The sequence below is a fragment of the Ochotona princeps genome, chromosome 7, assembly GCF_030435755.1.
Source record: "Ochotona princeps isolate mOchPri1 chromosome 7, mOchPri1.hap1, whole genome shotgun sequence".
NCBI lineage: Eukaryota > Metazoa > Chordata > Mammalia > Lagomorpha > Ochotonidae > Ochotona > Ochotona princeps.
The window spans coordinates 31,212,049-31,234,963 of record NC_080838.1 but is presented as its reverse complement, the minus strand read 5'-3'; the positions used below and the strand labels follow the sequence as shown (position 1 = coordinate 31,234,963).

The 22,915-nt window shown below is 42.3% G+C and overlaps 1 protein-coding gene across 1 annotated transcript; it reads right to left on the bottom strand.

Annotated features, from left to right (window-relative positions):
- Positions 1-19,346: 19,346 nt before the first annotated feature.
- SMIM43 (small integral membrane protein 43) lies at positions 19,347-20,815 on the bottom strand. Its single transcript, XM_058666682.1, has 2 exons — positions 20,437-20,815; positions 19,347-19,464 (listed from the first exon to the last, which is right to left on the bottom strand). The coding sequence occupies exon 1, from the start codon at positions 20,681-20,683 to the stop codon at positions 20,492-20,494; it is 192 nt and encodes a 63-aa protein (XP_058522665.1). The 5' UTR covers positions 20,684-20,815; the 3' UTR covers positions 19,347-19,464; positions 20,437-20,491.
- Between the last annotated feature and the right edge of the window lie 2,100 nt (positions 20,816-22,915).

Genomic DNA, 22,915 nt, shown 5'->3' with positions numbered 1-22,915 from the left:
CTCTTGGATGTTCTTAGCGTGAGGGTCCTCTAGTACCAGCAGGCTGAGGTCCCAAAGGGTCGACTGGAGCTGAAGCCATCATGGTCATGTCATTTTAGGCAGCAGGAAGGAAAATGGGAAACAACTTTGCCTTTTGTAAGAACTTGCTTCACAATTTTCATTTGATATACCTATATTTTATAGGGTCCAGGGTGACAATTCAATACATGTGTATCTTGTACAAAAATCATATCAGTTATCCATCATTTCAGACATTTATTATCTCTTTGCTTAGAGAATATTCAGAATCTTTTTTATGACCTACTTTGAAATATAAAAAATAATTGTTATCAACCATGATCACCCAGCTGTGCTGTAAGGTGTTAGCAGTTTTCCATCCTATTCAACAGCACTCCAGTTCACCATCGTCTGTCCATCCCCTGTCTCCTACAACCACCACAGATGCGGGTAACCACTTCTGTCTTTCTCTGCCTAACACAGTACCTTCTGGTTCGAACCAAACGTTTCACTATGGTTGAACACATTTTCTCTATTCATTGATCATTGATGGACTTCTAGAGTGACTCAAAATCTTGGCTATTGTGTAGAGTGCCACAAGGGACAGAGGAGTGCAGGTGTCCATTTTACATACTGATTATATTTCCTTTGACCGTATGTATACCCAGTATGGAGATTACTGGAACATATGGTAGGTTTTTTTTTTCTTGGAAAGATTTCCATTCTTGTTTTCCATAATATCTGTGTTAATTACATTCTTACAAACTATGCAGGATTTACATTTTTCCACATCATTGTCAGCATTTGTTATTTTGTCTTTTGGATAATAGATGTTCTACATGGGGTGAAATGATGCCTCATTAACTTCTGCAGTTCCTTGGTGATTAATGCCAGTGATGATATTTTTCGTATCTATGCTTGTTGATCATTTGTATTTCTTCTTTGAGAAATATCTGTTGGAGTCTGTTATATTTTGAAAAGGATTTGGCTCCCCAAACCCATGCAGAAATTTTATCCCCAGAGTTTACTGCTCCACTTCTAATTCAGCTTCCTGCTAATACACCGAGGGTAGCAGCAGAGGTTGGCCCAAGTGCTTGGGTCCTGTACCCAAGTGGGAGATCCAGAAGAAGCTCCCAACTCATGGTTCCTGTTTTCAGACACGCCCAACTCCAGCTATTTCAGCCATCTGGGGAGTGGATCAGTGAATGGAAGATGTGTGTCTCTCCATCTCTAACTCTGTCTTTCAAATAAATAATTTTTTTTAAAAAAGAGAAAGAAACACAGAGATTCCTGGATTAATGGTTGATGGACTAGGAAGAATCATTTCAATCATGATTCCTGAAGATGAAGGCTTTGAGAAGTTTGTGGATTGGGTTAGGCTGTGAGGGTGGAGACCATGATTTAATCATTATGACTCCAAAGAAAGACCACACAGAGAGCAGAAAAATGCACTCCCAGTGTCTTAGCTTCCTGATTCACCATGTGATTGTTCCTACACACATACACACACACACACTGCCACTATCTGTGTCCATTAGATGCCAGATGGATGGGCCACCTGACCTTGGACTCCTCTATGAGCCAGAATAAATCTTGCTAAGCTGCTTTTCTCAACCATAGTTAAAGTAATGAAAACCTAATTAATGCAAGGTCATTTTCCCACTTTTAAATTTGATTACCTGCCCCAGTTGTAGGCAACTGCCTAGGTTGCCTTGTACCTAAGAAAGTGTAACACTTCTGGGATAAAAGCAGTTACTAGTTAATTTGTGTTAATTTATACCAGTGTGCCAGCGTAGTTACCTATTCTTTTTTTTAAGATATGTGGGGAAGACAGGGGATCTTGAGTCATGCCACCCAGTCCCCCAGGCACACCACACAGCCATGCAGGGAAGAGGAGAGGACTACAGATTGCCCAAGGAAGAGAGTCTGGGGTTATGTTAGAGTGGAGGACACTGAGGGCATGTTTAACAGGTAAGGAGTGACTTTGGGGGGCTTCTACAGACCAGGCCACTGCACCCATAGGTACACAAGAGAGCTCAGATGGAGTGCTTTAGAAGGGAGAAACCAAAAAGTATTTCTGTGTCTGGCCAATGTATCTGCCCATGTAAGAGACCCGGGCCAGGCACAGTATCATTGCCCACTGCTTGCAAACTTAGGGCTGGGGTGGTGGGGGGGGAGGGGAGGAAGGGGACATGCCTGGCTAGACTAGCCTGTAATACCAGCCCACAAGTGTAGGGGAAGGTGGTGGCCACTCAGGCTGTGCTACAACACCCACCAGAATGTGAAAGACTGGATCTGGGGACAGATTCTACAGGGAATTTGTGGATTGCCTCTGTGGGACCACAGCACCCACCAGTTTGCGAGAGAACGGGGTAGCAGGCCAAGCCAGCACGGATCATGGAACTCACCAACACTTGCAGGAACCAGGGCTGGGAGAAGACGAGACTGGGCCAAGCTGCAGCACCTGTAGCACATGCAAAGACTGGGACCAAGGGCAGACCATGCCAAGCAGGGCCACAGCATCCACTGGCACATGTGAGATCCAGGGCTTGGGGTGGAACTGGTAAAGGAACTTGAGGAACTCCCCTTCCAGGCTGCAGCTCCCACTGGAGAGCTCAGGAGCCAGACCTCAGGGCAGGTGAGCTGGGCAAGGCTATAGCACCTGCTGGTATTTGCAAGGGGCAAGACAGGGTGTGGCCAATGCTGGACAAGGCTAGGATGCAAAACCTACCAGCAACAACTGAGACAGGAGATGGACCATGCCCCACTTGGCTGAAATACCCACCAGCATGTACAAGATCCAGGCTAGGAACGGGCCTGACAGAGGAACTTAAGGAACTTCCCTGCTAGGCTGCAGCTCCCACTGGTGAGTGCAAGAACCAGGGCTAGGGGTGGACCAGGCTAGGCAAGGCTGTAGCACCCACCCACATGCTTCTGGACTGGGTGTGGGGACATGCCAGACTTGGCTAGGTCCCAACACCTGCTGGAACTCACAAGAGCCAGAAATGGCTATGGGACAATCTGGGCTAGGCTGTAGCACTCACCAGCAAGTAGCAGAATGGATGTGGTCCAGTTAAGCTGTCTGAGTGCCAGGACTATCAGCAGGTCATGTCAGGCTGGTCCACAGCACCCGCCAGCACACAAGATCCAGGACTGGTAGCAAGCCTGGAAGAGAAACAGCTAGACTACAGCTCCCACTGGTGAGTGTGAGAGCTGAGACTGGGGGCAGACAGGTCAGGTAGAGCCACAGCAGCTGTTGAGATACATGTGGGCCATGTCTGGGACGTGAGTCAGGCTAGGTCAGTCCACACTTCACACTGGAATAAGCAAGAGCCGGGATGGGGAGAGGACCAGGTGAAGTTTTGGCAACAATACCCACCAATTCACATGAGGGCTGGGGGTAAGCCAGACTGGGCTAGGCTGCTGCACCCACCAGTGAGAACTGGGACTGGGGGCAGGCCAGTGTAAGCCAGGCTGCAGTACCTACCACTGAATGCTGAGACTGGATACAGGCCATCTAAGAATGAGCTTCAGCACCTGCCAGTATGCAAAGACCCAGGGTTGGGAGCAAGCCTGATAGGGGAACTTTGGGGACTCTTACTGGGGCACTATTTCCATTGATGAGCGGGACAGCTGGTCCTGAGCATGGGCTGATCTGGTCAGTGCTGCAGCATCAATCAGCTGCCATGTGGGCTCGGTCTGGGGGCAGGCCAGGCTGGGCTAGGCTGCTGCACCTGCTGACACTTGCAAGAGCCAGAATGGGTGCAGGCTGGCCTGGCAAGTGCTGGCATTGAGTGTAATTCATGTCAGGCTGGTCCCCCTGGCAGGCACAAGATCCTGGGCTGGGAGTGGGCCTGACACAGGAGCTGTGAGCACTCCCCTACTAGGCTACAGCTCCTGCTGGTGAGCACAAGACCAGGGTTGGAGTTCAGTCAGGTTGGACAGGGCAGTAGCACCTGCCAGCATGTGTGCAGGCAGGGCTGGGTAGGAGGAGGAAGGGTGGAGGGAGGGGGTTGGTCTGAGCTAATCCTCAGCACCCACGGTATGTACAAGAGCCAGATGGGATGCAGGATGGCCAGGCTAGTACACAGTACATGTCAGCATGTGAAAATACTGAGGCTGGGTAAAGGCCTGGTGGAGGATATTGGGATTTTCTCCAACTAGCCGTGGCACCCACTGGTGTGTGTGAGGACCAGGTCTGTGGTGAGCTGGACTGGGCTAGGCCACAGTATCCATCAGTTTGCATGAGAGATGGGGCTGGGAGCAGAACTGACCAGGCAGCTACATCTACTGGTAAATACAACAGCTAGTGTGGTTAACAGACCAAACCTGACACTGCACTGGCTGGTGCACACAAGAATCAAGTTTGAGGTCACCCCAGGTGAGGTTTCTTGGGGGACTTCCCAGCTAGACAGCTGGACTCAAACCCTGGCTACAGGAAAAAGTCACAATATATGTGTTCCGACAGTGAAGTGCACGTATCTGAACTGGGCCTCCTTAATGCCTAACTCTTGTGCAGTGAACAGCATGCCCAGATGCACATGGGGGACATAACAGCCAGCTCATCTTGGCTAGCGGAGGATGTGGAGTGCCTCGTCAGAGGATGGAAAGTAGAAAAGATTGGACAACACTCCTGGCCAATTTTTGCAGGAAATGTCTGGGTCTTCTAAGGTGGACTTGGTCAGCCAATAGAACTTAGATTTTCTCAGTCCTGGTACAATGAAGCTGACAACATCTTCAAATTATCAAAACTACTCAAGTAACACCTTGGAACACTCTGACCTACTTCAGCTTCTTCAGATGATCATCTCCCATGCTCAGGAGCTGATGTAGTCTGATAGCAAGGAACAGCTCCCTCTCCTTCCCTCTGTGGAAACAGGAGAAAAAAACAGGAGGGACTGAAACATTTGTTCCACCCACCTTCCTCCAATGCCTCAATCCTCCTCATTCTAATCAGAGTTCCACATGGGCATACATCACCCTCAACTATGTAAACAATATTAAAAATAAAACTAAAAATTTAAATAAATAAATTGTATTATCTTTTTGCTCTTGTTTTCATTCTTCATGTACTCTTGCTATTAATTGCTTGCCAGATGAATAGTTTACAAATATTTTTTCCCATTCTTTAGGTTGTTTCTTTACTCTATTGATTGTTTCAATTGCTTTATAGAAGCTTTCTAGTTTGATATAATCCAATTTGTCAACTTTAGCTTTTGTTACTGAGCTTTTGGGATCACATCCAAAAAAACCTTTGCCCATACTAATGTCCTGAAGTGATTTGTAGATTTTAGGTCTCACATTTAAATTGTCAGTATATTCTGAGTTAATGTATGTGTGTGTGTGTGTGTGTGTGTGTGTGTCTGTGTATGTATGTATATATATACACATCTATATATACACACATATATATATAGTGAGAGATGGGGTCTGGTTTCATTTTTTTCTTTTCCCCAGTACCACTTATGCAACCAAAGGCAGAGGAGAAGTAAAAAGGACCGGTAGTCTAAGAAAGGGATTTAAAATGTATTAGATTCAGAATATGCCAACAGTTTTTACTGAGCAAACAAATTATAAATAGACCAATTCAACAAGCATGACAGTGAACCATGAATAGATAAAGAATTCACCTTGTTAAATAAAAAATGACAGGAGGTCTTTGTTTTAGACTACCAACAGACCAGGTTGAAAGTCATAAAAGAGTCAGTCATTCCACATTTCTGTTTCATCACATTGAAGCTAGGGTGTCTGCAAAAACTTTGAAAACCAAGATGATCGCAACCTGAAACTATTATGCTCAGTGAAATAAGACAATTTCAAAAGGATAAATATCATATGTTCTCTCTGATATAAGGCACATTTATGCAAAATACAACATAAATAAATACATAAACACATATATACATATATGCTCATAGACGAACTGTATAATGGATACTAGCATAGCTGGAAGTGAAGTATGCATCTCTACTCCTTAATAAAATGAGGACTCCCAGTGAAAATGTTAATATATCTTGACAATATGATACTAGATTTCTCACCATTGCCAATACTACAATGCCATGATACACTTAATAGCAGAATATTAGATTGGTGACTGTTGCTAAGGAATACACTATTGTAATAATACGGGGGAAAATGGTACAGGGTGAGAATGGGGAAAGAGGAAGGGGAGGTAGGGGGAATCCCTATAGCTACAAAATATATTCATAAAAATAACAAGAAAAATTAGGATGAGTGAACTAGCAGCCAAATTCTCAAACAGAACAACTTGAATTGGCAGGATGGAGTTCCTTTTATCTTACTTCTTTCAAACAAATAAACAAACAAAAAAAGGTAGTCAGAAGTCTGATGTTAACCATTTATTCTCTATTTTTCTGGCTCACTGACTTCACCTTACAGTGAAAGAATCTTGAGAATGATCAACCTGCTTGTCTTTGTCTCTTCTTCATTCCTTCTCTGTCTGTAAAACCAATCTTTTCCACTGGGCCCATGGACTCTCTATTTCATAAAATGAAGTGATGTACCATTCTGGAATTGAAAAAAAAAAAAACAATTACTGTCACTAAAACCTAACTTTATCCTCCAAAACTTTCTGATGACATATTTAGCTTTTAAAATTCAGGAAGTCTTTAAAACAAATAATACTGGGACAACTGCTTATCGACATATTTTAAAAATGAAAGTGGAAACAAAATTTAATCTTCAACAAAAATTAACTCAAAAATAGATAATGGACCTAAATGAGGACTTCAAAACTAAAAATCCCCAGGAGGTAATTTAAGGGAAAGTTTGTTTGGTTTTTGATTTGGGAATGATTTTTTAATCTAAAAACTCCAAAGTCATTATCCATGAGAGGAAATAAAGAAGAAAATTGGTAAATTGGATTTCACTAAAATCACATCGTTACAAAATTGAAATTGCAAATCACAAACTGATAAAAAAAAAATACCTGCAAAATACCTGCGATAAAGATCTAATATTCAAAATACAAGGAGGCAGAGAGATGGTTTAATTGGCTAATCATCTCCTTGCAAGTGCCAGGATCCCATACAGGCACTGGTCCGTGTCCCGTTGCTCCACTTCCTGTCTATCTCCCTGCTTATAGTCTGGGAAAGCAGTAGAGGATGGCCAAAGCCTAGGGATCCTGCACCCATGTGGGAGACCAGAAGTTCCTGGCTCCTGGCTTCAGATCAGCTCAGCTCTGGCAACTGTGGCTATCTGGGGAGGAAATGGAAGATCTTTCTCTCTGTGTCTAATTCTCTCTAAAAATCTGCCTTTCCAATAAAAATAAAATAAATCTTCAAAATACACAAAGAAGCATTGAGTTCATCAATGCCTTGCCAAAAAGAAAGCGGGGTGCATTTGATGCAGTGGTTACATCACTACTTGTAAAGTCCACAACCCATACTGGAGTGCCTTATCCAGTTCCTCTACTAGCACACACCTCAGCAAGTAGCAGATGACAGCTCAATTGCTTGAGTCCTGAGAGCCAGACAGTTTTGCACTCCTGGCTTTGTACTGGTCCAATCCCGATTGTGTTGGACATTTGGGGAGTGACTCAGTAAATAAAGTTCTCTCTTCTCTTCTCTTTCCGCCCTCTCTCCTTCTTTCCCTCTTTCTCTCTGCCTTTCAAAAATAAAATTAAAATAAATACTTTTTAAATTGGTAATCACATAAGTGTCAGGAAGAATACAGTAAACAGAACTAAACTAAACTAAACATTTCTCTTACCATATGACTCAGCAATGGTACTTCTTTTTTTTTTTTACCCAAATTGCTGTTTAGAAATTCTAGCTCTATGAAAACCTGCATAAGTTTATAGTGACTTTATTCATAATTGCCAAAACTTAAGCGTGGGGAAATAGATGGGCAGATGGATAAATGTTAACACAGTCATTAGGGGATTGTTGGCATCTACCAAGTCTTAAGATTTCTAAACCAGTAATCCTACTTTTATGAAAACAAATTGTTAAACAAATGACAACAAACTTAATGCCCATCAAGAATACATACTTGTTAAATAAATGCCTGAGGGCACTCAACAACAAAATAAGGTAATAAAAATGTTTCTGGTTTTTGTTGTAATTTTTGGAGACATATGTTTTAGTTACTGTTGTTATAACAAGCAAATCCAATTTGGCCACAAAACAAAAATCTGGGTTTGGAAGGGGCATAGTGAGACCTCACTTCATTGCTTCACTGGTAGTGGAACTAGGACTGTTCATCAGCTGGAGTCTTTTTCACCCCTTGGAAGTTAGCCCTGCCAGCTGGGGTTTCACTGGGGCCACCGAGAGAGTGAGAGACTTTCTCAGAGGAATGATGATTAAATAATCTCAGAATAATACCATCTTCCATAGTGCACATTCCCTTTGACAGTGAAGAAACTTCATTCCTCTTCCTGATGAAGCCACATAAGTCATACAGTGTCACCTGTGCTTCATTCTGGTGTTGGCTTGTCCAGGTGCATGGGGAGAAGATAGAGACCTCACTACTCAATGTCAAAGCATCAAGGTCACATTGTAGGAGGCTATAATACTGGCGATCCTGTTGCAGCTATCCTGTTGAAAATAGAACCTGCTACAGCATAACAGAGAGAAAGGAAACTGTGTAACAGTTACACCCCAATGGTATCTATATTAAAAAGAAAAAAATATGTTTTGCACATGTAGATGCAAATGTGAATAAATGTGACTACGCAACTATGCAGGTAAACTCGTGGAAACTCCCATTGAAAGATATTTATCAAATTGTTGCAAGAGCTAACTCTGAGGAAAGAAGATTATAGGAGTGGGGGATGGAGAAGCCCTTTAATTTTTCCACTATGGGACAAGACTTGGCAATTAGTTCTAAGATGTGTAAGGGATACAAATCAGTATATTTAAGAAGTTGCATGTAAGTAGAATGATTTATGACAACCACATCACTTCTAGATTAACTTCTGAACACACACGATCCAGTATCTATTCACTCAAGTGGAATGAGTGGGAGAAGTGAAATGATGTCTAATCCTGGAGCCAAACAGTCCAAACTATGGCTACATTCAAACCATGTGGCTATACACAGAGAGGGCGTTTCCTCTATGTCATGTAGGAATATGAGTGCATCCATCTTGACAAGCACTACCAAAACCTATCTCTCTATTCAGACCGCAGAGAGAGCAATGATAATAAGGTAATAATAACAAAGTGAAATAAATAAAAGAGCTGAGACTTTCTGATTGAATTTAACCATTTCCAATTCAAGATTCTTAGTGGCCATGGTCTTTGAGGGGGAATTCATTATAAAGGTTCATTACATTTTATTATGGATACCAAAATTTACTATAAAACTACACTAAGAGAAAGAATATGGGAATGGCATAATGAAACCCTCTGGAATAGAGAACTTAGACCCACACTTACAAAGTCATTAAGCTTTGACAGAAATGCAAAAGTAATCCAGAGGAAAGTCTTTTCAATGAATTGGAAAAAACTATAAAAGTCCTCAATCATTACTACATTTGGTACAAAAAGTTAATTCAAAATGTACAATAGATTTGGTGAAAATGAACAATGAAGTTGCAAGCTTAAAAGAAAGCACAAGGGAATATTTTTGGTGACCTAGGGGTAGACAAAAAAAAAATCTCTTTTTAGAAATGTACTTAGTTCTTAAAAGGTATAGTTCCGGGCCCGCGGCGTGGCCTAGAAGCTAAAGTCCTCGCCTTGAAAGCCCCGGGATCCCATATGGGCACCGGTTCTAATCCCGGCAGCTCCACTTCCCATCCAGCTCTCTGCTTGTGGCCTGGGAAAGCAGTTGAGGACGGCCCAACGCATTGGGACACTGCACCCGCGTGGGAGACCTGGAAGAGGTTCCAGGTTCCTGGCACCAGCTTCAGATCGACGCGCATCGGCCCGTTGCGGCTCACTTGGGGAGTGAATCATCAGATGGAAGATCTTCCTCTCTGTCTCTCCTCCTCTGTGTATATCTGGCTGTAATTAAAAAAATGAATAAATCTTTAAAAAAAAAAAAGGTATAGTTCCAGAAAGAGAGGGAGGAGAGAGAGACTTTCCATACACTGGTTTACTCCCCAAATGGCCATGACAGCCAGAGTTGGGCTGGGCCTAAGCTAGGAGCCAGGAACTCCTGCTGCGCATCTCACATGCGAGCAGTGAGTCAAGCTTTCGGGCCAGCTTCTGCTGCATTTCCAGGTGTACTAGCAGGGAGCTGGATCGGAAGTAGAGCAACAGGAACTTGAGCCAGTACCCATTTGGGATGCTGGTGCAGCAGTCAGCAGCTCAATACACCACATCACAGAACTGACCCTGACAAAGTATATCAGAGAGGATAGCGAAAGCCATCAGATAAAAGAAGTTGATAATAAATCAAACTTGAAAATCAAGGACATTGTTAAAAAAAAAATGAGTGAGTCAGGGATAAACTGGGAGAAAATGTTTCAAAGCATATACTTGAGGGAAAAAAATGGGAAAGGGTATCTAGGATGTAGCCAGAATATCTACAACTCCATAATACAATATAGACAATCAAAGCAGGACATTTAGGGTAAATGTTCTGACACAGTGGGTTAAACCACAACCTGGAACACCATATCCCATACCAGATCACTTGTTTAATACTTGAACAAGAGTGTATTGAACAAGAGCTGCTTTGCTTCTAGTATGGTTCCCTGCTAATGCACCTGGGAGGGCAATAGAAGATGGCCCAAATATGTGGGTCTCTGTCACCCATGTGGAAGACACAGATGGAGACCCAGGCTCCAGTGTCAGCCTGGCCCACCCTTGCCATTATGGCACTGGGGAAGTTAAACAGCAAATGAGAGATTTCTTTTTCTCTCTGTGTCACCCGTTCTTTCTCACCCTATTTTTAAGATCTATTTTATTTATATGCAAGGTAAACAGGGAATCTGTATAGAAATAAAGTTCATGTGATGCTCTGTGTGAAAGTTACTTGAGAAGAGTTAATCCAATCACCATGCCACTCTCTCACTGTACCCAAATTCTGAATATATTGGAAAAAATATTTTACTATATTTAAAATGTAATGTTAATTGGCACATAGATCTTCTCACTAAAAGGAGAAATGATATTAATCTTATGGTTATAAGATAAACTGAAATATATCATTGTAAAAATTAAAAGAAAAAAGGAAAGGAGGCAGGATGATGAAGCGACGGTGGGAAGAAGGATACAGGAAATTTGTTCACTTTATATAAATTTAAAGTTTTAATTAAAAAATAAAGAGCAAGGAATCAAGCTGCAAAATAGGGAAAATATACACTTAGTTACAAATTAGGACTGACCAGCTTTCACAAACAACTCGGAGGACTGTTTATCCCATATAAGGTTTGCTGTTAGTTTTAGACATTTGTTACAAAAATATACTGAATTGTAACATTTTCATACAATACTATTTGTGGAAATACCATGATTAAGGGATAAACTCTATGTAAGGAGAACTTTAAGGCGTTAACTGGAAAATGAAGAGTTTGGTTCCTATAAATAAAGTCATCATCATTTAATCTCTCAACATTTGATTCTTTTTAAAATGCTTTGAGAATTATATGCTTTCTTAGGATAGTTAAATTCTCATTTTAGGGCCCGGCGGCATGGCCTAGCAGCTAAAGTCCTCGCCTTGAAAGCCCCGGGATCCCATATGGACGCCGGTTCTAGTCCCGGCAGCTCCACTTCCCATCCAGCTCCCTGCTTGTGGCCTGGGAAAGCAGTGGAGGCTGGCCCAATGCACTGGGACCCTGCACCCGCATGGGAGACCCGGAGGAGGTTCCAGGTTCCTGGCTTCGGATTGGCGCAGCACCAGCCATTGCGGCTCACTTGGGGAGTGAATCATCGGATGGAAGATCTTCCTCTCTGTCTCTCCTTCTCTCTGTATATCTGACTTTGTAATAAAATAAATAAATCTTTAAAAAAAATTCTCATTTTAAAAGAAACAAATATATTTTTTAAAAGGATAAAAGGATAAAGGTAAAATGACAGGACTAAATTACCACCCATTCATACTAACTCCAAATGTAAACAGCTTAACTCATCAAACATCAAATTAGTACACAGGATTAAAAAAAACCTATTTGTTGCATACAGGAGACATCTCACCAACAAAGATCAGCAGAAACTATATCTCATAGACTGTGATTTTTTTTAGTTTTATCTCTTCAAAACACTTTCTCACTAAATTATTCACTGACTCATAGATCATACAGTAGCATCATTTTCTTCAAGAAGGTTCTTGATTTTCTTTAGCATGCTATTTAACTTCATGGTGTTGTTAATTTCTTTTTTTCTTCCTGTTGTTGATTTTGTTTTGTGGTTTTTCATTTAAGGGGATGCACAGTAACTGTGTAATGGAGACTATCATATCCAGATGAGAGGATACAATGCAGTATGCATCTCTACTTCCAGACTAAAGATGGACTTCCACTGAACCTGTTCACTATATCTTGACAATAGGATGCTGGACTCTCTGCCATTGTTCATGCCTGCAATGATGGGCATACGACTGTTTGTAAAGAACTATCCTATAGTAATAATATAGGGGAACTCAGTGAGAAAAGGGGATTTAGGGAGGATTAAGGGAAATCCCAAAGCCTATGGAACTGTATCATAAAACAATAATAATTATAATTAGAATAATAATAATAGAAGTAAAAAGAAAAACCTGTTGAAAAATTACAGCTATTTCAGAAGAAATTACCTAGATATTTAGCTTCATTATCATTTGCATTTGCTTTTTATTTTTTGGGTGTTTTTTTTTAAGATTCCTTTATTTTTCTTTGAAAGGCAAATTTACAGAGAGAGAAGAAAAGACAAGGAAAAAGATCTTCCACCTTCTGGTTCACTCCACAAATGGCCATAATGGCTAGACCAACCCAAAGCAAAGAGACTAGAGCTTCTCCTGGGTCTCCTCTGTAAATGCAGGAGCCCAAGGCTTTGGGCAATCCTTCACTGTCTCCGCAGGCAGCAGGCAGGGAGCTGTTTGGAAGTGAAGCTGCCGGGATTCGAACAAATTTTTATATTGGATGCTGGTGCCCATGCAGAGGCTTGGCTTACTATGCTTACACAGCTTCTCCACATTACATATCATTTTTTTAAATAAATTTCTTATGATCACTTTTTTCTCAAATCTGTGCCAATCACTAGGGGAGATCAGCTGATATTCCTGACCATTTCATCCTGGCTAATCAATGGGCATCTCCAGAACCAATCCAGCATTCACTCCATAAAGCAGGCTAAATGAAATCGAAATTAAATTTACTCTAGGTAAGAAAGTCACCTACATTACATCTTAGCTTGGATGCCCCACCAATCTTGATCCTGAGCTAGAACCTGAGTGCAGGCTTGTTGCGTTTATTTACCTATATTTTAAATATGTTTTATTCTGAACTGTATACTAAGTGAGAATTCCTATAACTACTGGAAGAAAACCTTTTTAAAAAGCAAAGGGAGGGGCCCGGCACAATGCATAGTGGATAAAGTCCTCGCCTTGCACGCCCGGGATCCCATGTGGATGCCGGTTCTAATTCCGGCAGCCCTGCTTCCCATCCAGCTCCCTGCTTGTGGCTTGGGAAAGGAGTCGAGGATGGCCCAGAGCCTTGGGACCCTGCACCCGTGTGGGAGACCCAGAAGAGCTACTGGCTCCTGGCTCCTGGCTCCTGGCTCCTGACTCCTGGCATCAGATTGGCTCAGCTCCAGCCGTTGTGGCCGCTTGGGGAGTGCATCATCGGATGGAAGATCTTCCTCTCTGCCTCTCCTCCTCTCTGTATATCTGCCTTTCCAAAATAAACAAACAAATCTTAAAAAAAAAAAAAATAAGGGAGAAAGACATTTAGGCTATCACACCAGATATGACGCCCCCAACTTAAATCAGGATGCCAGCTCCTGTTCCTGAGTTCAGCTTCCTGCTAACACCAACAGCAGAAATGACTCAAGTATTTGGATCCCTGCCAGACACCGAAGGCCTGGTCTGAGTTCTCAGCTCCTGGCATCAGTGTCATCCAATCCCAGGACTGCAAGCATTTGGAAAAGTGAACCAGCAGATGAGACATCTCTGTGTCTCAGTCCTTCTGTCAAATAAGTAAAATTTCTGAACTCATATGCCCACAGGAAAAATTAATTAATATAATGTATATCCTTTTCTAATGAATTATAGCATACTTATCTAATAACAATTTTTAAGTGTAACAAACGATAAAAGTAAAATTAATATTTTCTTCTATACATTAATCTTATCTTCACAAACTCTTACCAAAGTTTGGATAATAACAGATCACCAGTATACACTCTCTCTCTCTCTCCCTCTCTCTCTCTCTCTCTCACACACACACACACACACACGAGTTACATGTAACTTTTTTATTTCACAGTCTTTTAAAATATAAACCATTAAATATTTTTAAAAACATACGGAGTTATCATATAGCAGCCATAATCTTACAAAAATACAATGATATAGAGTGAATAGCAGAACAGAACAAAAGCAGTCCCTGGCAAGCCACTCTGACGAGGCGCACATCATGGTCATAGCAGGGTGACTTGGCCCAGCACTGCCATTCATCTCTCAGCAGCTACAGGCAGTCTCCAACATATGGCTCAACTAACGATTTTTTTTTTTAACTTTATGAGAGTGTAAAAGTGCTTCACACTCAGTGGAAACTACACTTTGCAATTCAGATCTTGCTCTAACCCCCAGGGTGGGAATTTGCAAAATACTTTCTCACGATACAGAGCAGTACAGTGCACAGTCACACCACCTGTGGGTATATATCCAAGACTCCAGTTGTACCATGTTGCTAACTATGATGGGTTAATTGAGATGCATTTGCAATTTACAGTATTTTCAACTTACAGTATTTTCAACTTACAGTAAGCTTATCCAGGTGTTATCCTTAATACATACAGGGACACATATACTATTAAAATTCATCACAAAACTTATACTCAGGAGACTATACCATTTATCACAGTTATATGTACAGAGTATTATGTATACATGGATACATGTCAAGCTAATATCTTGGGTTTAGTTCTAAATACCAGCTGTCCCCTTTGTTAAGGGACAAGTTCAATGATAAAGCAGAAGAGCACATAACGTATCCCCATCTCTCTCACTGGTTCTAAAACCCAAGAAAGAGAAGGATGTGTACTGTGCTGTTCAATACAATAACCACTGCCTCGTGTGGCTAGTTAGATGAAAGTAAATGGAAAGATATAACTTGCACTTCCAAATGAGCTACATTTCAAGGGCTTATTAGTCACAGAAGACTAGTAGCTGCCATGTTGTATCCTGCAGACACAGAACATTTCTATCATCACAGAAAGTTCTTTTGGACAGCTCTAGATGTGGGAAGTGTTTCTTCTCCCTTTGCTTGGCCAGGATGTAGGCTGCCTGTGGAAGCAGCTTCTTTGAAAGGCAATCTTCTCTCAGGATATTCCTGGGTTGGTGGTGGAGTCCCAGAAGGGAGCAACACAGCCTTTCTTTGCATAGATTACCCTCCTCTGTGTAGGAAAGGGATGTTCTGTGAGAATCAACTTTCCAAATCTAGATTTGGAAAATCAAAATCTAATTGACTCTGGGAGAAAAAAAAAATGAAAAAACAAAGTGGAACAAAATGTTTATCCTACACCAAACTTCTCTAAAAAAATATGATGTCCAGCAAGACGGTATGTAGGTCCCCAGGGTCCTCCTGTTGGAGACCTTGTTGCAGGATGAGCAGATTGACCGAGGGGAAGGTCAGTTGTGTCAAGCATTTCCTGAGAAAATCTGGCATGTGCTTCACTGTGCAGCACTGATTGGAGTTCTGCCAGTTGAGAAGCAACTACAATTCTGATCTGTTTGAAGCATGATGTTACAACTGTATTTTTGTAACCAGAACACAAACTGCCAACTATCCACCCAAAATCCACCACCATCTTCCTCCTAATCAAGAGTACTTGGATCTTGGTTGAACGCAGTCATACATCCTGCTACGTGAACCACATTTCCCAGGCAAGCTTGCAGAGAGCAGTAGCCAAGGACAGAGTAGTGATCAATGAGATGTAAGCAAAGATCGGTGGGCTGCCAGGAACACTCTTGGAAAGAAGAAGGATCCCACCAGCATGCCCTGTTTTCCCTTTGGGCTTCCTCCTTCTTTTGGTAGGAAGTTGCAGGGAGCACTCTGGAGCCTAGAGGAAAAAGCCCAGGGAAGCTTAGAGCCACAGAGTGTAACATCAGTGAACAGGTCAACCAGTACCAGCAGTTGCCTACATCCGCCTCCCTGTTTCATGAGCAAAGAGCAAAACCTCTAATTTGTTTCAGCTGTTCTTCAGTCCAGTGACTTCCCACCCTGTTATCAAGATATCCATCCATTTTGATTTCCAATCTGAAAGGAAAACAACAAATCTTGCCTGAAGAACCTGTACCTATTCACTACACTCAATTAGCTTCCCAGAGCCATACTAGTAAAACGTAAATTGAGAGTTTAAAGATTTTAAACTTGAACCCATCCATGTTTTCAGAATCGTTTTATATAGACCAGGAATGGCAGAAATGATTAGAATCATTATATAAAGTAGTTGCTATTAAAGAAAATCGAGGCTTTTTTTAGCTCAATTCATCAGGATCTTTTTTCTGAGTGCCTATTATGTTCTGATTACTGTTCTAAACACAGGTTTGCTCTTCCTGATTACCCCGTTCACTCCCTGTATAGTGAGATGCTCACTACTCATCATTAATCAGAAAATTATTTAATCTAAAACTCCAGCTTGTGTAGACAAAATAGGAAATGGAGAATTAATGAATTTGTTTTGTTGATTAAAACAAAAATATCTACATGGAAGAACCATAGCTCATTTCTTAGCTTTCCCTTTTGTGGAACAGCAATCTGACAGTCACAATCTAATGGTTTTAATTGTGTATTTAGCTTGAATAAGCGCAAATACTTCACAATGGCTATAAAACTTAAAAAATTGAGTATAGTAATCTGAAGATACTTTCCCTGTCCTACATCAATGTCCTAAGCATTCTAAAAGTCCTTAGGCTGGTAAGTGTAACTTAGAAAAAAGATAATAAACATTTCCCACCATTTTCAGCAGTTTAACCACTTACTAGGTCTAACATTTTGGCCATTTAAAATTTAACTTTATTGTACTTTGAAACTATAGACAAAATTGGAAACATGGAATGTCAAACTAAAAATAGGGTATTACGTATATTTTACTCACCTAGTTCCAAGTTTCCGCCCCTGCAAGGGAACTAAAAACATCCTGGTACCCTGTCATTCCCAGAAAAGCCAGTGCATGGCACACTGTGGGTAAATGTTCTCTCTTTTCTGTAGAATCACACCAGATGGCATTGGTCCTGCTCTACAGCTGTGCCCTAAAATCAAAGTTCAAGTGTAGGAATCTATTTTATGAGACACTTAGGATTTTGCAGGTGTGACTGTGATATCTTTCTCATTCAACTTCAAATGATTTATCATGCCAACCAGAACTGCACTGCACTAATAACTTGGGAAGTTGGTCAATCTACATGTTCTAATAATATTTGAAGCCATTTTGAACTGCTGAAATTTAGAAACAATAATAAAATAGAAACACTTAAAACATTAACAATACATTATAGGATTATGGCTCATTTCCTTATAGAGAAGAAATTCAATTTGGCTCTGAAGAATCACTGAAAATGTTTTATTAAAAATAAAACATAGGAATCTTAAATTAAGTTACACAAAGTGTAGTTATTTTAAATGTTCCTGACTTTCCAAATGCTTTTAAATCTAGTTTATATTTATCTCATCTTTAAAAATACACTTGACATAGTGATTGTTAGAAACAGGCTATGATTGTTGGATAGAATCACGAATATGTAGGAGCCTGGAAATTAGAGCATTGTGGGTATATCAAATTTAAGCCAACAATTCATAACCACAGTCAAAAAATGTGAGTTCAAAAATTCTGAATTGGAAGGTCAATCTATGCTTGATCTTGAAAAAAATGACTATTAAATAAATGAATAGAAACAATTCATGTGCAGGTGTCAAAGTGTCAACAACAAATCTCACTGATTCTGAGTGGGAAAGGACCGGGATTTCATCATACCAGTAGGGACAAACATCAGCCAGGTCTGAGAGCAAATGTGAGGAGCCTTAATTCCTAGAATTTAGAGCCAACTTCCAAGCACAGATTCAGCGATAAGGCTAAATATTTTTTTTCCATTTTGCCTTAGAAAAATGGGAACTTAGTTAATGAATTAGTTTATCAAGAGCTTACAGAATGTCCCTGAACATAAAAAAGAAAGGACAGGTAGGCACTCATGTTGTAGGCTCCTGAGAGTACATACCCAGAGAGGCTGCCTTAATACGGGGATAGCAACAAACTACTTACACTGAGTTGTTTGAAGTCTTTTTCTGAAGAGTCAGGGGCAGGTTAAACTTCTGGATGGACTTCAGTGGCACCACTAGGAAAAATAAAAAATTGCAAATCAAGAAGCCAAGCAGGTGGCTGAACAATACGCATTCTGTTTATAAAGTATGAAATGGCTATTTTCCATCCCTATAAATAGTTTTAATATTTAATTAATTACTCCCACATTCATTTTCAATGTCCTTGTTAACCATACAACCTGCAGTTAAATGCCATTGCAGAGATACCAATTAGAGCACTATTGTTCACAGCTGCAAATCCAGTCTTACCATAACTCTCTAAACAAGGTGTGAGAGAGGTGAGAATCTGCCCAGAAAATAATAATTAAACCACGCCGAACTTCAGTAAAAACAAGTCTGTTTTGGTAAAGTGAAATAGAACATGTGGGAAATTATCTGAATACCTCAGGCCAAACAGCTTCTATAATTATTCATTTGAGAATGATTTTCCCCTCCTTTGAATTATCAAAACAATTATCTTTCAGTTAAGGCTTACATTATCAATTATGCAAAAAGTAGTGTTTCCTTTTCTAGGCTCTCTATGTGAACTTTTCTTGTGTCTAAAATTTGCATTTTCAATAATACAATAGTGCCATAGACAGTTTGCTCCACCCTCACGAGACTTAACCCCTGTGGAAGACAATGATTTCAGTATCACGTGTTTCAATCCAAAAGCTCCTGCACTATTTTTTTTCAAAGAGCAGAATTATTACTAAAATTGCAAACACTCTTTATGTCTCATTCTAATTCCCATAGTCCTCAGACTAGACACAGCTTCCTGCACTGAGTTAGGAATCAGTTTGTTTTCTTGGCTCCTGGAGAGGGACACTGATTCTGAGTGGGAGAGGAGCTTGACTTCACTGTATCAGTAGGCCGTAGATCTTCAGGAAGCCATTAGGGGTGTGACATGAAAGCAGGAGTGATCTCAATTTACCCTTTGCGAGAAGCTTCCTTCTCCCACTGCTGTAGCCTTCTCACTGCAGTCTGCAGGCTGCAACCGCAGCTCGGGTCCTAGGCACAGCAGCCAAAAGCAGCGCTTGACTCCAGACAGCATCAACCTGCAAAAAAAGCATCTGGAGGATGCACTTGTTATTTCCCCAACTGCAGGATGCTGGGGTGCACACATGGATGAATGCATTCATGCCCATCCATCTTCCAGCAACAGCTTTAATCAGTCAGTGTGAAAACATAGACGTGATCCTGCCCTCTGCTTCTTGTTGCCTACTTCCCAGGCCATCACCCAAAAGGTCACCATCAGCCGAGCCAAAGGCATGTTTCTAAGGACTCACTCTCATGTTTCCCTTCCACTGTAGCAGTCTAAACCCACCCAGCACCGCACTCCACCTACTCGGTGGCTAGACCTGAATCAGGATAGAAGAGACTTCCTCTGCAAAATAGGTCACTGACTCCTCTCTTCATCACTGTCTCCCAAAGTGCAAAGAAATTTAAAGCAATTTCAAACTACTTCAAAAAGTTCATGGAAACTGAGTTAAAAGCTGAGACTATTTGGTTTAAAAAAAAGTTTGAAATCCATGCATTTAAAAAGTTCATGGAAATGAATTAAATTAAAAAAAACTGCACAAGGATTTTAATGTCACTTGTCACGAACTTTTTAATATCTAAAGGGTGTCCAGTTTTCCTGTTATTCATTCCAAAGCTCACACTCTTTCTGATTATCTGTATGCTTATGTTGACATTGATATGTCTGGAAGTGGCTGGAATGAGATATCCAAATTATTCGGTTTTCCATCCCACAGGTATAAAACACAATTGCACCAGAAAAGAGAGTGTTGAGGATTTAGAAACCCCAAGGTACCCGAATGCTGCCCAAAGCCATGCTACTTCCAGAGGCTGAGCTCTTTTCTCCATCCCTCCACGCCCTAGAAAACCCCAGGGTCCCTCCGGGAGAGCAGAGCCAGCCCGGACCCGGTGCCTGCGGAATCGGACCCCTGAGTGTGAGCGAACCTCGAGCCTCCTGTGGCCATGCAGAGCCTTAATCCCTCCGCGGGTCCCTCTCACCCTGAACGCACCTGGACTGCCACAGGCACGGATAATCAAAGCCGGGACTGCTGCCCGTGAGGCGGCTCACACCGCTTGTTCGTGGGCGAAGCCCCACGGCTCGCGGTGCAGCGAGAGGCGTCCCGGCTGGAGCGCCCCGGCTGTGCTGGCCACGGAGTTCTTCAGCTGCTTGATGACCACGAAGAGCAGGAGGAAAAGTAGGAAGAGCAGGAAGAAGAAGAGCGCCAGGTAGAGCAGCAAGTTGAGCTCCCACTCCATGCTGGAGGCGCCGGCGAGCTGCGCCGCCAGCGCGTCCACCTCCCACTCCGCTGCGGCCCCGCGCCAGGGCGCCCCCGACTCGCGGGTCGAGGCTCTGCCTCCCCGGCTGGTAGGAAACACGCCCGGGAGCTGAGTGTGATTCTGGTTCCAACTCCCTGGAGCAGACACCAGAGCCTCCGCCTCACCAAGATCCTCTCGTGCGCTGAGGAGACAGGAGCGGATTTTTCTCGGAGTGAACTTCAGTGGGCCATCTCCCAGGGAGCTGGTGATCTCCAAAGGATCTAAAAGTTCCCAATCCCAACCTCCAGGAAGGTCCTTAACTCCCTCCCTTCCCAATCAGTTTCTTTCTTTCTTCTTCTTTTGTTTTTTTTTTTTTTAATTTCACCCGTTCTGGCTTTCTGAAAGAGCAGGTGACATCGATTAAAGGTGACCATGAAAATGGGGCACCCCCATGACCGATGGCTGCCTAGACTCCAGTCCCAGCTGCCTCTCCCTTCCCAGCTGCAGATGCGCTCTAAGCACAGGTTAGTAAGAAAAGCATTCAAAATAAAAAGTGTTTCCAAAGTTGGATTGTACAAAGCTTTCCAGCGCTGGCTTGAAATTCAATTTCCTTGATGAGCAGAAAATAAAATCCACTCAATGTGTTACTTTAAGCCCCTAATATTTTTTATTGGATTGACATCACTCATAGCCCATATGGTGCAGTTTGGAAAGAAATGTAGTTTCTAGATTATTGTAGAGTAAATGATCCCCAAAACTCAATGGCTTAACAACATAAACACTACTTCTTGAAGTTGCTGTAGGTCAAGAATTTGAGGGTGCTTAGTGTGGTGCTAGTGGCTTGGTATTTCTTAAAAGGGTACATCAGATGTCAGCCAGGGCTGCACTCTCGTAAAGATTTGTCTGGGATGGAAAGGGCTGCTTCCTTCTTCACTATTTTTTTTTTCCTGAAACACCGAGCTTTCCCATCTGCCAGGTTACTGCCCAAATTCCAGGCTGAGATCAGAAACTAAGAACTCAAACCAGGGCCCAGCGTGATAGCCTAGTGGCTAAGTCCTTGCCTTGAAAGCCCCGGGATCCCATATGGGCACCAGTTCATGTCCCAGCTGCACCACTTCCCATTCAGCTCCCTGCTTGTAGCCTGGGAAAGCAGTAGAGCATGGCCCAAAGTCTTGGAACCTTGCACCTATGTGGGAGAGCTGGGAGAAGCTCCTGGTTCCATTGGTAGCCACTTGGCGAGTGAACCAGTGGACAGATCTTTCTCTCTGTATCTCCTTCTCTCTGTAAATATGACTCTCCAATAAAATTAAATAAATAAATCTTGAAAAGAAAGAATTCCAACCAGGGAGGAGCTGCCAACTCCTGAAGGGCACACCTCTGAGGTGGAATACTCGTGCTGGGGAGCAGTGCAGTTTGTCAGCAGAAGGCTTCAGTTCCTTCCCACACGGCTGCTTGGGCACTCACAACACAGCAGCTGGAGTCTTGTAGCAAAGGGGATCCGAGAGCAGAAAGCAGATGCCATAGCACCCTTTCTTACTAGCTTCAGAAGTCACACAGTGTCACTTGTGCAAAGTTCTGTGGGTCACAGGGTTCAGCCCTGTTCAGGGTAGAAGACCAAGGACATAAACATGATAGGTAAAGAGCCTGCGGGCCATGTGGCTTCCATGGTAGCGAAGGCAGCAGGTTGTAGCTGTCTGTGACGCAGGCCTCCAGCTGGCTTCGTCTCTGTGTGAACATATCTGAGCTTCCTGGGCTGTTTTGCAGATGAAATCTAACAAAAACATCCTAGATGATATAGAGGGCTGCCTGCCCTAAATGCCTGTCCCAGTGAGGCAGGATGGTCCAAAGAGACTGGAGGGTGTGGGAAAAGCTGTGAGCCAAGGTACCGTGTTTGTCAGAACAAACAGGCAACTGTTACAACTCAGGACCAGTTAGCCAATTGCTGAAGACTGGCCAGTGCACTACTGCTGTTGAGGGAAATTTGAAGTCTTCTAGTTCAGTAGAGATTTCTGATGTTTGTTTGCTTGTTTATTTGTTTGGCGGAGGTGGGGGTGGATGGGAATGGAGGACACCCCAGAATCTAAGCACCTCCACTGGGGGCATCACAATCCTCTACTGGTGGAACTCTGCATCTTAGGTCATCTTGACAAGAGGTCACCAGTGCCTGCAATCCATCACCACCTCCTGTTACAGAACCCAAGGGATAGGAATCATCTTTTACCCACCTCTGAT